The 14,212-nt window shown below is 54.0% G+C and overlaps 2 protein-coding genes across 9 annotated transcripts; one reads left to right on the plus strand and one right to left on the minus strand.

The window, feature by feature from the left end:
- Positions 1–22: 22 nt before the first annotated feature.
- On the plus strand, positions 23–7,918 carry TULP2 (TUB like protein 2). 4 transcript variants are annotated; one of them, XM_006941020.5, is made up of 13 exons: positions 24–306; positions 587–619; positions 1,014–1,065; positions 1,461–1,587; positions 2,179–2,316; positions 2,567–2,683; positions 3,715–3,767; positions 4,453–4,761; positions 5,658–5,770; positions 6,749–6,863; positions 6,948–7,046; positions 7,288–7,459; positions 7,759–7,918. In XM_006941020.5, exons 2-13 carry the CDS (start codon positions 588–590, stop codon positions 7,890–7,892), a joined length of 1,461 nt encoding a protein of 486 aa, XP_006941082.1. In that variant the 5' UTR covers positions 24–306; position 587; the 3' UTR covers positions 7,893–7,918. The 4 variants fall into 4 exon arrangements, with proteins under 4 accessions (XP_006941084.1, XP_006941082.1, XP_006941081.1 ...); XM_006941019.5 differs by having other exon boundaries at positions 27–306; positions 3,643–3,767; XM_006941022.5 differs by lacking the exon at positions 2,567–2,683 and having other exon boundaries at positions 23–306.
- A 2,672-nt stretch (positions 7,919–10,590) lies between these two features.
- PPP1R15A (protein phosphatase 1 regulatory subunit 15A) lies at positions 10,591–14,105 on the minus strand. 5 transcript variants are annotated; one of them, XM_045045538.1, is made up of 4 exons: positions 13,878–14,105; positions 12,061–13,132; positions 11,452–11,898; positions 10,591–11,017 (listed from the first exon to the last, which is right to left on the minus strand). In XM_045045538.1, exons 2-4 carry the CDS (start codon positions 13,126–13,128, stop codon positions 10,670–10,672), a joined length of 1,863 nt encoding a protein of 620 aa, XP_044901473.1. In that variant the 5' UTR covers positions 13,129–13,132; positions 13,878–14,105; the 3' UTR covers positions 10,591–10,669. The 5 variants fall into 5 exon arrangements, with proteins under 5 accessions (XP_044901473.1, XP_044901471.1, XP_044901470.1 ...); XM_045045536.1 differs by having other exon boundaries at positions 12,052–13,132; XM_045045535.1 differs by having other exon boundaries at positions 11,452–12,033; positions 12,067–13,132; positions 13,878–14,104.
- Between the last annotated feature and the right edge of the window lie 107 nt (positions 14,106–14,212).

Below are 14,212 nucleotides of genomic sequence, written 5' to 3' on the forward strand. Positions count from 1 at the left end.
ATTCAGAACCCCTGGAGCAGGGTTGCCCGGCTGCAGCTGGAGGCCAGGGTTCATTGCTTTGTTGGAAGTGGAGTGTGGTGGGCCAGGAGGGAGGGGATTAGGGCAGGTCCCAGTGGGAATCCCCGTCCCTCCCTCTGAGCCCTCTTTCTTTGCCTGCTTACTTCCCAGAGACCCAGAGAGTAGGTCCCCAGCTAAAAAGAGGGTCAGGTATGTTTAGAAATTGGCCGGAGAGGCAAGGTATGGAGGCGTGAATGTGAAAAGCTTCTCTGCAGGCAGGAGGAGGGGAATTTCCAGGATTCCAGGCAGGTGGGTGCCGGAGGCCTGGGGTCGCTGAGGGTCGAGTGTTGGGGGTCCAGGGTCCTAAGTTCCCATGCCTGGGTATAGAAGAGTTAGCTCTTTGGGGGAGATAAAACCAGATTCCTGTGCCCCTGAAAGTAACGAAAGCTGGAAACAGGCTGCTGGGTCCCTGGAATGCCGGCTGTCTGGGTCCAGGAGAAAATTTAAAGCATAAGATCAGGTGTTGGAGGGCAGAACATCCACTGGGATGTTGGATCTGTGTCCTGACGCCTCACTCTTGCTTCTCCAGGATGTCTCAGGAGAATGACACATGGACGAAAGAGTGAGTGGGGAGAACAGGATGGGGAGAGCAGGGAGGGAAATGGGGGCTCAGGAGGAACTCAGAGTTTGATAATGCCCACGCCCATTTAACTCTGGCTTCTTAACCTTGTTGGTGGGTCCGGCACCATCAGCCTAGCAGTAAGGGGCAGGGGGCCTGGACTCCTGAGTCCTGACAAGGAAGGGCTCGGGGTCTCTGACTCCTGGATTCCAGACAGGCCAGTGCTGGGAAAAAAGTTTCAGAACTCTTCTGTGACCTCACAGAGTGCTCAGCACCCTAAGTTGGGCCTGGAGAGGGAAGGGAAGGAGAGGCTCTTGGACAGTTGGGGGGCGGGGAGGGGAAAAGTGGGGGGAGGTGTTGCCCTGCTGTTGCCACCATGAGCCTGCACCTCTCTCAGGTTGCTGGGGGATGAGCTGACCGCCATGAGGCTGCAGAAGCTGGAACAGCAGGTACTATGCGCGGGAGTCCTGCCAGCCCCTCTTCCGTCTTCCATAGCTTCCAGGAACACCACCCCCAGGACTTGCTCTGGGACTCCTGGCCCTCTTTGTCTCCCTCCAAGCCTCAAGTCTGCAAGCGGGAAATGAGAAAATAGGAAGTTGGGCTTCTAAAGAAGCAAACCTTGGTGACGAGAGTCCAAAATTTCTAAAGAACTAAGGTTCTGGAGGGCAGGACTGCTAGGGTCCTGGGGGAAGAGGGGATTGGGTGCGAGGACTGCTGGATCTGAGGAAGGAGGGACTGAGAGCCTCCCATGCATGCCTCCCCTTGCCCCGGGCCCTCTTTCACCCCCGTCTTCCGGTCTGGTTCCTGGTCGCCACCCCCTCACCCCCTTTTCCCACTCCTGCAGCGGCGGCTTTTTGAGAAGAAGCAGCGGCGGAAGCGCCAAGAGCCCCTCATGGTTCAGGCCAATCCCGACGCTTCCCTGCGACCCCGGCTACCATGGAGGCGGAAGGAGCGCCTCGCAGGGGACCGCGGTGAGGCAAAGTTCCCAGTGTCGGGCAGGAGCCTAGGCCTAGAGGGAGGGGTCTGCGGGAATTTGGGACGGGGCCTAAAGGGCTCAGGGTGGAGGGGCGGAATGGAGTCCAGAAGAGCCCAGTGCAGGCCCCTCGGGGGCCCAGGAGCAGGACCCGTGTGAGCTCAGCGGCGGGATAGCCAGAGCGCGGGGCAGGGCCCGGTACAACTGGAGGGTGGGGCCGGAGAGAATCCTTTGATTGGGCTTCTTGGAGCTCTGGGGCGGGGCTTGAAAAGCCCTAGGGACTTGATTCGGGAGCGCCTGAAGGCTGGAATTAACAAAGCCTGGGGGGCGGGGCCTGGATAATTTAGAGACAAGTCCTGGAGAGACTGAGAGCCCCCAGTGGGATTGTGTGCCCGCGCTGAGTCCGCAACAATTTAGCCGTAGAGCTGTGCTTGCTTGAGCCTTAGGACGGAGTTAGCGTTCTGAATGGGTCTCAGGGGTTTGGGTGGTCAATCAGAGACAGTGCCTGGGAGTCTGTGAGGAAGCAGCCCTGCTCAGAGGACGGAAGTTTGTACATCGTGTTAATGGGATGCGCTGCACCTTCTCCCAGGCCTTGGGAACCCTTTCCTCCAGGAGAACATGCCAGAGGCACATCTGTGCTCTGGCCTCCACAGTGCCCTGGGCTTCACGATCTGCCGTGGAGATGGCAGCGGCGAGTGTGACCCACTGGTTTCGCCGACAAAAGCAGGTAATCTCGAGTCCTTGGACCTGCCTATATCCTAGAACTACACTCCCTCAGAATTCAGGACTCTGGAACCTTTCTCTCCAAAGGACCCAGGAGTCCAGCCCACTCTGGGCTCTGTCATTCCTCACAGCAAGGAGTCTAGGTCCTGAAACTCCTTCTCCTCCAACACTCAGGAATCTGAATCTACAGGCCCCCTCCCCTGCCCAGCCCAGCCATCCTTGTCTCTAGTCCTTGTCCTTCTCCTGGCTTCCAGACAGTTCCGATCTGGAGTTGGAGGAAGTGTCCATGGAGGATATTCCTGTTTCTCCACCTCCTTACAAAGAGCCTCCCGGGATTCGCCGCAGGGGTTGGCCAGCCCTCCAACGACCTGGTAATTTCAGGGACACTGGGTGAAATCCTCTTCCCTTTTTTGTAACAGCATTATTGAAATACATTTCACATACCATACAATTCATGCATTTAAAGTTTACCATTCCGTGGTTTTTAGTATATTTACAGAGATGAGCAGCCATCGCCACATTCAATTGTAGAACATTATCATTGTCCCAAAAGAAACCCTGTACCTTTTAGCAGTGACACCCCCCTCCCCAACACACACACCTCATTTCTCCAGCCCTAGGCAAACACTAATCTGCTATCTCTTTAGATCTTCCTATTCTGGACATTTCCTTTAAATAGAATAATATGGTATATGAACTGTGGCTTCTTTTACTTAGCATGTTTTTAATGTTCACTTTTGTTGTAGCATTAACAGTACATCATTACTTTTTATTTCTTGATATCGTATGACAATTCCTTCTATTCTTATAGACCAATGATTCAATATGACCAATTGATTCGTATGACCAATGATTCAACAACAGGACTCCTTTTGAAAAAAAATTTTAATGTTTGTTTACTTATTTTGAGAGAGACAGAGAGAGCAGGGAAGGGGCAGAGAAAGAGGGAGGCACAGAATCTGAAGCAGTCTCCAGGCTCTGAGCTGTCAGCAGAGTCCAACGCAGGGCTCCAACCCATGAACCTCGAGATCATGACCTGAGCCGAAGTCGGAGGCTTCACTGACTGAGCCACCCAGGTGCCCCAATAACAGAACTTTTAATTATCGTCCCAAACTTCATCCCTCCGCTCCATTTTAGCTCCTAGTCTCTCTGATGCGGTCTTTGGGAGAAGGGAAATGGAGGACTTTAACCCCTCTCTATTCTTAGATCCAGGGATCTAGAGACTTCTCAGCCAGCGTAAGTACCCATGTACATGGGGAGAAGGAAGATCTGGCAAGTGTGAGGAGTCATACAAAGAGGCCAGAAACCCAGGATATCTGGCCTTTTCCAGGTGACCTTGTCCCAAGTTCCTGGGACCCGGGTGTCCTGAGCCAGCCTTCTTCTGGCTTCTTCCACCCCTTAGGGGCCAGTGCACAGGAGGAGAGCAAATTCCAGGATGTTGGAGACGAATATGAGGTACCCAGTCCAGGACCAAACACTGGAATGAATGGTGACGGGGGACATGGAGACTTGTTAGCAGGAGGGCTAACCTGGGACTCTAGAGTGAGTGGGTGTAAAACTCTGCAGCCCAATCAGAGGCCCTTTTTACTGGTGGGCGGAACCTGTTATGATTGGTCTAGTAGTTTCTCTCTGTGTGTACCATTTATGAAATCAATCTAGAGGATTTAAATTTATGTAAGCACATACATTAAAATCCAGCCCACCAAAAAGTAGCGAGCTTTGGAGAGAAAGGGTGAAACAGTGATAGGGAAAAGCTAGTTGGCACTCGCTCTGGTATTGATGAAAGTAAGTTAAATAGTTTCAAGTGGGTCGCTCTGGGCCATATTATGTTATCTAGACCGAATCAACACTGGTTTTAGTCGAAGGGACGGTGCTTTCAAAGGGATTCTCCAAGCGGTAGGTGGAGTGGGCGTGGCTTCAGCGGGACGTTATTAGTGGTAACCAATGAGGACTTGGCTGGGTGGGCCCCTTGGAGGTACTGGCCAATCAGCAGGTGACCGGGATGTTTGGCCAATAGGCAGAAGACATGGTTGAGGGAGGGCGTAACCCTGAGCTGGCGTGGCCAATCAGTAGTTGACAAGCCTGGGGTGGGGGCGGGTCTCAGCTCTGTCCCCTAACTTGAATTTGGCGCGTGGGCTAGGGCAAGCACCCGGAAGAGAAGAAAGAGGAGTCGGAGTCTACAGTGAATTCCTCAGGAGCGGCCGAAGAGGAGGTGTCGGAGGACCCGGAAGGCGAGAAAGACGCAGGCAGCAGTGATGTAGGAAGCTCGTCCTGCTCGCCTCCCCGCGCCCCAGGCCCTCAACTGGGAGAAGACATGGAAGCCTATGTCCTGCGGCCAGCGCTGCGCGGCCGCATAGTGCAGTGCCGCATCAGCCGCGACAAGCGCGGCGTAGACAAGGGCATGTTCCCTTTCTACCATCTCTACCTGGAGGCGGCCGACGGGCGGAAGGTGCGGTCTGACAGCCTCTGGAACGAGCTCCACCTCCCAGGGACAAGCCCCGCCCCTTTCTGAGCCTTGTCGAGACTTAAACGATTCCAGGCCTTGCTCGTCTTTGAGCTAGGACTTGTGAACGCCAACGCCAAGCCCCGCCCTTCGCAGAACTTTCTGTGAAAGGCTCCTTTCTCAGTGGCCTTAACCAAGCTCATTACTAGGCTTCGTCCCCTCTTGAGATAAGCCTGCCTTTCTCAAAGTCTCAGCCTTGGTCTCAAAGTCTCTTTGAGTCTCAAAGTCTCAGCCTCCAAAACTCCACCCCTTACATACCCTCTCAAGGTATTGGCCCCATTGTGTTTGGCCCCTCAAAGAGCCTTCTTATCTATCAGGCCCCACCCATGCCTGGGATAAACCCGGCCCCCTCGGGAACCAAGCCCCTCCCCCAGAGCCAGACCATGTCCCTCTCAAGCTGGCCAGGTCCCCCTCAGTGTGGTGGTCTCTCTTCAAAGTACTCTCCCCAAAAGAGGCTATTTCCCTTCTCGGTAGTGCCAGACTTGCTCTTCCCCGGTGAAATGCCTACCAAAGTCCTGCAGTGTTCCACTTGAGGCTCTTCCCTATTCTCCAAAGCGGCCCAGCCTTGCCACAGTTGGGCTGCCCTCTGCCTGGGCTCAGCCCTGACCCAAGTCCCAGTTGCGGAACGGATGAGGGGGAGATATTAAGATGTGAAGCACCGCTTCGGGACCTAGCAGATGACTTCGTTCAGAGAGAACTACATCTCCCAGCAAGGCTTGAGATATTTATTGCTCCATTACCCTCTCCTCTGTCATGGGGACGTGGTGTTTCCTTGTCTTAGACCCCTGACCCTAGCCGGATACCAGAAATCAATCCTGATGGGCTGTTTTTCCTATCCACAGCACTTCCTCCTGGCTGGACGCAAGAGAAAAAGGAGCAAAACCTCTAATTACCTCATTTCCCTGGACCCCACAGACCTGTCTCGGGATGGGGACAACTTTGTGGGCAAAGTCAGGTGGGCAGAGCCCTGATATGTGTGAAAAACGGGGGCGGGGGAGGGGCGGCGGCAGGGGAGAAGGGCAAGTGAACTACATTTCCCAGAAGGCCACAGAGCACAAGTTCCACCTGTTCAAGGACCTTTTGTCTTAGACTGATGGGTTCTGTTATTTCTTCACGTGGTAGCTCCAGGGTGGTTGGGAATAGGAGAACTAAGGGCTTTGGAGCAGAGGTTGACATTTAGGACAAGTTCTGGGGCTGCCTGGGTGGCTCAGTCTGTTAGGCCCTCGACTCTTGATTTCGGCTCAGGTCATGATCCCATGGTTGGTGAGATCTAGTGCTGAGTCAGGCTCTGTGCTGACAGTGTGAAGCCTGCTTGGGATTCTCTCTCTCAAAATAAATAAGTAAACTTAAAAACAAAAAACAAAAAACATTTGACTTCTGGAGAGGCAAGGTGGGGTAGGACTCCTAAGTTCCTGTGGGAGAGGGCTGTAATGTATGGATGTAATGTAATGCATGCATTCTTGAATCTTTGGGGGAAGAAGGTTCCTAAAAGGCCAAGGCAGGAGGCTAAAAGTCATGGCTTATCAAAGAAACAAAGGGGCTGGGACTGTGGATACATGGAACACAAAACTTAAATCTCAAGCAGAGGGGGGCGCCTGGGTGGCGCAGTCGGTTAAGCGTCCGACTTCAGCCAGGTCACGATCTCACGGTCCGTGAGTTCGAGCCCCGCGTCGGGCTCTGGGCTGATGGCTCAGAGCCTGGAGCCTGTTTCCGATTCTGTGTCTCCCTCTCTCTCTGCTCCTCCCCCATTCATGCTCTGTCTCTCTCTGTCCCAAAAATAAATAAATGTTGAAAAAAAAATTAAAAAAAAAATCTCAAGCAGAGGGTTAACGGGAAGAGTTGATGACATGGGAAAGCACTCAAAGTACAGCAAGACAGTAAACAGTAATTATTATTTTTACTCTGACCACCCCCCCCCCCCCTCCTGGAGCAGATCTAATGTCCTGGGCACCAAGTTCACCATCTTTGACAATGGAGTGAATCCTGAAAGGAAGAATTTTGTCCCGGAGACCACTCGGATCAGAGAGGAGCTGGGGGCTGTGTGCTATGTGAGTTTCCTGGAGACAAGAGAGAATGAAGCAGGATGGTGGGGAGGAGGAAGAGCCAGGCCAACTGGAGCATAATTCCCACAGGAGACCAACGTCTTGGGATTCCGAGGGCCCCGGAAAATGACTGTGATCATTCCGGGAATCGATGACCAGAACCAGAGACTCCGCGTCCAGCCACAAAACGTGAGTTGGCTAAGGCTGAGACTGTCTGGGTCAGTGGGAGAGGAAGGTCTGGGTGACTGGCCATAGGTCCTAAGGGAGAAGGGGGCCCATGGCTTGCAGAAGGTCATATGTGAAGCCAGAAGGACTTTGTTAGACTTCTGTGTTTCCCAGAGAAGAGAGACTAGAGACTCAAAAATCTTCATCCGGAGGAAAAAGGCCCATTGGTGGTAGGTTAAACACTCCCCCGTACTTTATCTTCTAGGAGCAGGAGTCACTACTGTGTCGCCTCCGACGGGGAGCTAGCCAGGGACTGGTCCTGCTACAAAACAAAGCCCCTTGGTGGAGCTACAGGAGCGGCGCCTACGTACTCAATTTTCACGGTCGAGTCACTCGGGCCTCGGTCAAGAACTTCCAGATCGTGCATCCGGATGACCGTGAGCTCCTAAGAACCGTTTTACCTGGGCGGGGGGGTAAGGGGAGGTTGGAGGGTGGCATGAGCCGACAAGAACTACGTCTCCCATCAGCATTTGAGCGATTGTCTAGGTTGGGCCGAGTCCATGCTGTTGCAAAGCCTGTTGGGAAATGTAGTTTTTTTTTAACGGCCCTCGGTTTCTGGGCTTAGCGGGTGCACCGCCCAGCCTTTGTGTAGTTCTGGAAGCTCAGAGGACCGCGGAAGGGAATTGAGGGGGGGGGGGGGGGGGGGGCTGGGCTTAGATCCTGACTTCCTCCTCAGCCGATGCCCTCGTGCTCCAGTTCGGCCGCGTGGCCCCAGACACGTTCACCATGGACTTCTGCTTCCCGCTTTGCCCCCTCCAAGCCTTTGCCATCTGCTTGTCCAGTTTCGATGGAAAGCTGGCGTGTGAGTAGTCCAATGAAATACCATAGCCTCGTCAGCTTCTGTTGCCTGCTCATTGGGGGAAAGGGCCCCAGTGCGCCTTCTTTTGCACCACCTTACTATTAACACCTCGTACGCTGCCTGGGTGCCCAGTCGTGTGATTCAGGGAGTGGGCTTTTCAGCAGCACCTGCTTTCCCGGGACTCAGAGTCGTGGGAGATGGGTCTTAAACAACAAAAAATCAAAACGCATCTTAAGAATCTCGAGGACCGATTCTGGAATCGCCAGAGGGGGTCGGGGGTGGAACATCAGGCGGGTAGGCACCGCTTATACAAAGGTCTGAAAGTGGAAAGAGACTTGATTGGCTTGGGAATATGAAAGCCTGGGGAAGCAATGGAGAGGGGCCAGGGCCTGAGGCTGGACAAAGGACAGGATGTTTGGGCCATTCTCCTTTGAACTGCTGAACAGATCTGAGGTCAGAAAAGACTTCTGAGTTGGAGGCAAACTTGAATTCAAGACACATGCATGGGTGAGAGAGTAATTACAATACTGGCTAACACCTGTATAACATTTGTTATTTGGGGGCGCCTGGGTGGCTCAGTCGGTTAAGCCTCCGACTTCGGCTCAGGTCACGATCTCATGGTTTGTGGGTTCAAGCCCCGCGTCGGGCTCTGTGCTGACAGCTCAGAGCCTTGGAGCCTGTATCAGATTCTGTGTGTCCCTCTCTCTCTCTCTGACCCTCCCCCGTTCATGCTCTATCTCTCTCTGTCTCAAAAATAAATAAACGTTAAAAAATAAATAAATAAAGCTCAAAAAAAAATTTGTTATTTGGCAAGGATTATTTTTGCCAGTTTTTTTTTTCAATTTATTTTTTACTTTTTTAATGTTTATTTAAGAGAGAACACGTGTGAGCAGGGGAGGGGCAGTGAGAGGGAGAAAAAGGATCCAAAGCCGACCCTGCACCCAAAGGAAACAGCCCGATGCGGGGCTCGAACTCACAAAACGTGAGATCGTGACGAGCCGAGGTCAGATGCTTAAGCAACTGAGCCACCCAGGCGCCCCAATTTTTATTTACTTATGTTTTAAGTTTATCTATTGTTTTGAGAGAGAGCACAAGCAGAGGAGGGGCAGAGTGGGAGGAAGAGAATCCCAAGCAGGCTCCATTGCCAGCACAGAGCCCAACATGGGGCTCAGTCTTCTGAACCACGAGATCATGACCTGAGCTGAGTCATTTGCTTAACCAACTGAGTCAGCCAGGCACCCCTGGCAAGGATTGTTTTCCATATGAACGTCTTGGGGTGTCTGGCTGGCTCAGTCATGAGAGGGTATGACTCTTGATCTCAAGGTTGAGTTCAAGGCACACATTGGGTGCAGGAATTACTTAAAATCACTAAGAACTCCTTTGGGGCCTTACAATCCTGTAACATATGTGCTACTGTTAGTCACAGTCTCTGGAACAGGGCTTATAAATATGAAATTGGACAGCTGGGAGCCTCAAGCAATTCACCATTTTTTTTTTTTTAATTTTTTTTTCAACGTTTTTTTATTTATTTTGGGGACAGAGAGAGACAGAGCATGAACTGGGGAGGGGCAGAGAGAGAGGGAGACACAGAATCGGAAACAGGCTCCAGGCTCCGAGCCATCAGCCCAGAGCCTGACGTGGGGCTCGAACTCACGGACCGCGAGATCGTGACCTGGCTGAAGTCGGACGCTTAACCGACTGCGCCACCCAGGCGCCCCACAATTCACCATTTAAATGGCCAATAGGAGGATGGGTATATTCCGGGGAGGCATGGAGGACTAGAAATGACCCCCCCCCCCATTTTTTTGAACGTTTATTTATTTTTGAGAGAGAGAGAGTGTGAGCGGGAGAGAGGCAGAGAGAGAGGGAGACAGAATCCAAAACAGGCTCCTGGCTCCGAGCCATCAGTACAGAGCCTGACACGGGGCTTGAACTCACAAACCGTAAGATCGTGACCTGAGCCAAAGTCAGATGCTTTACCCAGAGCCACCCAGGTGCCCCTGAACGCTTGTTTTTTTGAGATTACTGAGTCCAGCTCCTAGCCCTCCTTGGGGAGATAACTGTCCCAAGTTTATTTGAGAGAGAGAGAGAACGGGTGGGGTAAAGGCAGAGAGAGGGGACAGAAGATCCGAAGCAGGCTCCATGCCAACACCAGAGAGCCCGATGCAGGGCTTGAACTCACCAACAGGGAGATCATGACCTGAGCTGAAATCAGACTTACCTGGCTGAGCCACCCAGGCGCCCATCCCAAGTTTAATAAAATTTAGGCAGAGGCCAAAGAAAAATTAACAAGACCCACCAGCCCTTAGTTCAAAAGCCTTAGGACAATGGGGCGCCTGGGTGGCTCAGTAGGTTAAGCGGCTGACTTCGGCTCAGGTCATGATCTTACAGTCCGTGAGTTCGAGCCCCGCGTCGGGCTTTGTGCTGACAGCTCAGAGCCTGGAGCCTGCTTCAGATTCTGTGTCTCCGTCTCCCTCTCTCTGACCCTCCCCCATTCATGCTCTGTCTCCCTCTGTCTCAAAAATAAATAAACGTTAAAAATAATTAAAAAAAAAAACACAAAACAAAACAAAAAAACAAAAGCCTCAGGACAAGAAGCAAATTTGAGTGATGATGGGAAATACAGTTTATTCTCTATTGAGTACTCCCCTTTATCCCGAGGGTAGTGGAGATTGTCAGTTCAGATACACACAGTGGCAGGGACATTGCTTGCTACAAATCACAAAGTTTTATTTCTTATATAAAACAATATACAAAAAATAAATAATATACATGAAACTACATGATCTTAGCCACGCCTCCCACTGAGGTCCAAGCCGGGAGACAGGGACAGAGGGGCGAAGGGAGATGCCGTAACAGGGCTCAAGGCTGTGGCCTGGACGGAGGACAATGGTAAGATCTGGGTAGGAGCAGGTGTGGCGGCCAGAGGCGGCGTAGGGTTCCCAAAGCGTGCCCAGGCCCTGGCCCGGGCAGCAGGAGTGAGACAGGGGCCCAGCTGCTCCTGGGCCTGAGCAATGCGACGGGCGAAGCGACTTCGATCTCGGGCTAGCTGCTCCCAGGGTCCCCGGCGGGCGGCCCGGGCTGGTCCTGCCCAGACAGCCAAGAGATGGACAGAGACCTTCTCAGAGAAGCGTACCTGAAGGGGGACCAGCACAGACACAAGACACACATGTCCACAGGGAGAGGGGCGGGGGGAAGGGACCGGGAAAAGAGAGAGAGAACCAAACAAAAATTAGTTACACAAGAATGCTTGTGGTCTGGTTAGTCACCTGCTAGCCATTCACCCACCAGATCCGGCCCCCTGCAGATGGAGGCGGTTGGTTCCCTGATGCTGACAATGAACCACAGCTGCCCCCTCTCCTCACAGGGGCCCAGCCTCTTTGCAAAGGATTGCGTTACCTTGAACACAGCCCTCCCAGCGGAGTTCACATGCAACCCTCTGCAACACACAGGGGACCCAGAAGTTGGGGCGTTCAGCCCCTCCCCCGCCCCAGCCCAGGAGCTCCAGGAAGGAAGATAAGAGTTCCAGCTCCTCCCTAAGACTGGAGAACTTGAGCCCTCAGCACCCACCTTTCTGGCCTTTACGGGAGGCTCAGGGTCAGGATGCCGGGTGGGGGTTTCCGTGGACTTAAGTCGCCTCTGCAGTCGGACGGGTAGCTGAGGGGGAGCCCAGGGAGGTGGTGGCCTTTCTCCAGGTAAATAGATGGCCACTCGGAAGGGGCGGGGCTCGGCTTCTCCCTGCTGCTTAGCAACTTCCCTTCCTTCTGTGTCCTCTCCCGGCCGATACATCCAGCCCCTGAGGAGGGCGCTCTGAGCCTGAAGGGAGGGACTCAGCACCGAGTCAGTGGCTTCTGAGTCATCATCCTCCTCATTCTCATCTTCCTCTTCTGTGTCCTCTCCTGGCCGATACACCCAACCCCTGATGAAAGTATTTGTGGATGGGATGGAAGAGGGACCCTCAACTTCTCCCCCCTCCTCAGCTGCTCCTAAGTCACTGAATTCATCTTCCTCCTCCTCCTCGTCCTCCGTGTCCTCTCCTGGCCGGTACACCCAGGCCCTGACGAAGGCACTTGTGGATGGGATGGAAGAGGGACCCTCAACTTCTCCCTCCTCCTCAGCTGCTCCCAAGTCACTGGATTCATCTTCCTCCTCCTCCTCCTCCTCCTCCTCCTCCTCCTCCTCCTCGTCCTCCGTGTCCTCTCCTGGCCGGTACACCCAGGCCCTGACGAAGGCATTTGTGGATGGGATGGAAGAGGGACCCTCAACTTCTTCCTCCTTCTCAGCTGCTCCCGAGTCACTGAATTCATCTTCCTCCTCCTCCTCCGTGTCCTCTCCTGGCCGGTACACCCAGGCCCTGACAAAGGCATTTGTGGATGGGATGGAAGAGGGACCCTCAACTTCTCCCTCCTCCTCAGCTGCTCCCGAGTCACTGGATTCATCTTCCTCCTCCTCAGACTCCTCTCCTGAACCACGCTCCCAGGCCCTAGCGTGAAAGCCTGAAGGTGAGGGGAAAATGGAGCTCTTTGTGGCTTCTTTATTTTCTGTTCTTCTTTCCTCTGTCGCTTGACCCTCTTCCTCCCCAGCACGATACCCCCGAGCTCTAGGCTTGGATCCTGGAGACAAAGGAAAAGCAGGTGCTCTGGCAGCTTCTTTCTTGATAGCTCCTCCTTCCTCTTCCTCCTCCCCTGGACAACACTCCCAGGGTGATGGAGGAAAAGAGAAAAACGTGACCATTTCAGTTTCGGCAGCTCCTCCTTCCTCAGACTTCTCCTCTCCGGGAGGGTCCTGCAGGGCTCTTACTGGAAGGGTAGGGGAGAGGGGAGCAGGCTGGCCACCTACAAAGTCACTTGCTTGCTCTTGAGGGACACTGGTTGTTTGATCCTCTTCATCATCAGCATCTGAAAGTCCCCAGGCTTCAAGGAGAGAACTACTGGCTTTTAGATCGTGGCAGGCCCCCCGGAATGCGCCTCCATCGTCCTCAACTGCTTCACCGTCTCCAGTCTCCCCTTGAAAGTGCCTGCCCTCCGGGGCACCGTGGATGCCCACAAAAGTCTGAGCTGCTCCCTCCAGACCAGCTTCTCCTTGATCGGCTCTGGCTACCGGTTCCAACAGCCAGGGTTCTGGAGGTCCTGGGCCCCTCAGGTGGCTCCAGGCCCTGCTGAGAAGGCCCATCAGCGGGGACAGGAGGAAAAAGGGGTGGGTACCCCTCCAGGGGGCAGACTGATGGGGCGCTTGGCCTGGGGCCATCGGTCTGTGCTGGGACAAAAGGAAACAAAGCTCAGAAGCCATTTAGGGGAGAGCATCATGGGATGACTGTGAGTCACAGCCATGGAAATAGTGACACAAACAGCAACGTGAGAGTCCCTCCCCCACATTCCTTTCTGAGCCCTGCCACTCCCCTCTCCAGCAGAGCTAGACGGTTCCCACCTCCTCCCCACCTCCGTTCTCTCAATACCCAGGAGTCTGAGTCCCCACTTCTCCCATTTTTCTTAGGCCCAAGAGTCCAAGCCCCCCAGCCTCTTCTCTCAGACTAAGAAGGCTCAGTTTCCAGAACTGAGAATACAGGGTCTCTACTTGCTTCCCTTGGGGACAAGGTCCTAGCCCCTGGTTCTCTTATCCATCCTGAGGACTGACATATCGGGCCCTCAAGACCTTCCTCCCTCTGAGACTCAAACGTTCCGACCCCCTGCATGGTTCCATCACTGGGGATCCAGGAGTCTGGCTTCCAGAGCCCTCCTCCCGCCAGGCTCAAGGCTCCAGGCTCCCAATCCTTTCTCCTTCCTAAGTCCGAGCCCTGGAGTCCGTCCTGGCCGCACCTGTTCCCAGACGCAAGAGTTCAGGCTCCCAGGCCACCCTTCCTCGGAACTCACGAGTCCCGGCCTCGAACCCTCCCGTCTACGTACCTAGAAGTCCAAACTCCCTCCTCATTACTGACCCGGAGTCTGATTCCCAGCCCTCAACCCCTCAGGGCCCTGGCGTTCCGACCCCTCACTCACCGACTCCGGGCTGCGCGTCACCCTGGGGGCAGGAGGGCCGGCTCGGGCTGCCACAAGCGATCGCGGATCTGGATGGCTCGGGAGGCCAGCGCGTTCATCTCGCCCTCCGGTGTCGGGCTCTGGGACTCACGTTGTCACCGGCTACTGCAATCGCTGTCGCTGCAAAGGAGATCTGGCGTCCGGCAGGTGCATGAGCGTGATCCACAGCTAAGCTTCTAAGAACTGACGCAGCCCGCAAGGCTTTTATAGTCCGACGCGACCGGGCGTGCAGACGTCACGGAGAGGCGGGGTTTCGAAATCTAGACGTAAGGGGTGGGTAAAGGAAAGTTGGAATT

This window comes from Felis catus, chromosome E2 (assembly GCF_018350175.1).
Source record: "Felis catus isolate Fca126 chromosome E2, F.catus_Fca126_mat1.0, whole genome shotgun sequence".
NCBI lineage: Eukaryota > Metazoa > Chordata > Mammalia > Carnivora > Felidae > Felis > Felis catus.

Coding starts and splice junctions, on each gene's coding strand:
- TULP2 (XM_006941019.5), top strand. CDS start 588: ATGTCTCAGGAGAATGACACATGGACGAAAGA. Junction 1,588..2,178: donor GCGCCTCGCAGGGGACCGCG/GTGAGGCAAAGT, acceptor ACCTTCTCCCAG/GCCTTGGGAACCCTTTCCTC. Junction 4,762..5,657: donor AGGCGGCCGACGGGCGGAAG/GTGCGGTCTGAC, acceptor TCCTATCCACAG/CACTTCCTCCTGGCTGGACG.
- PPP1R15A (XM_011289661.4), bottom strand. CDS start 13,128: ATGGCCCCAGGCCAAGCGCCCCATCAGTCTGCCCCCTGGAGGGGTACC. Junction 11,018..11,451: donor CTCCCGTAAAGGCCAGAAAG/GTGGGTGCTGAG, acceptor GTCCCCCTTCAG/GTACGCTTCTCTGAGAAGGT.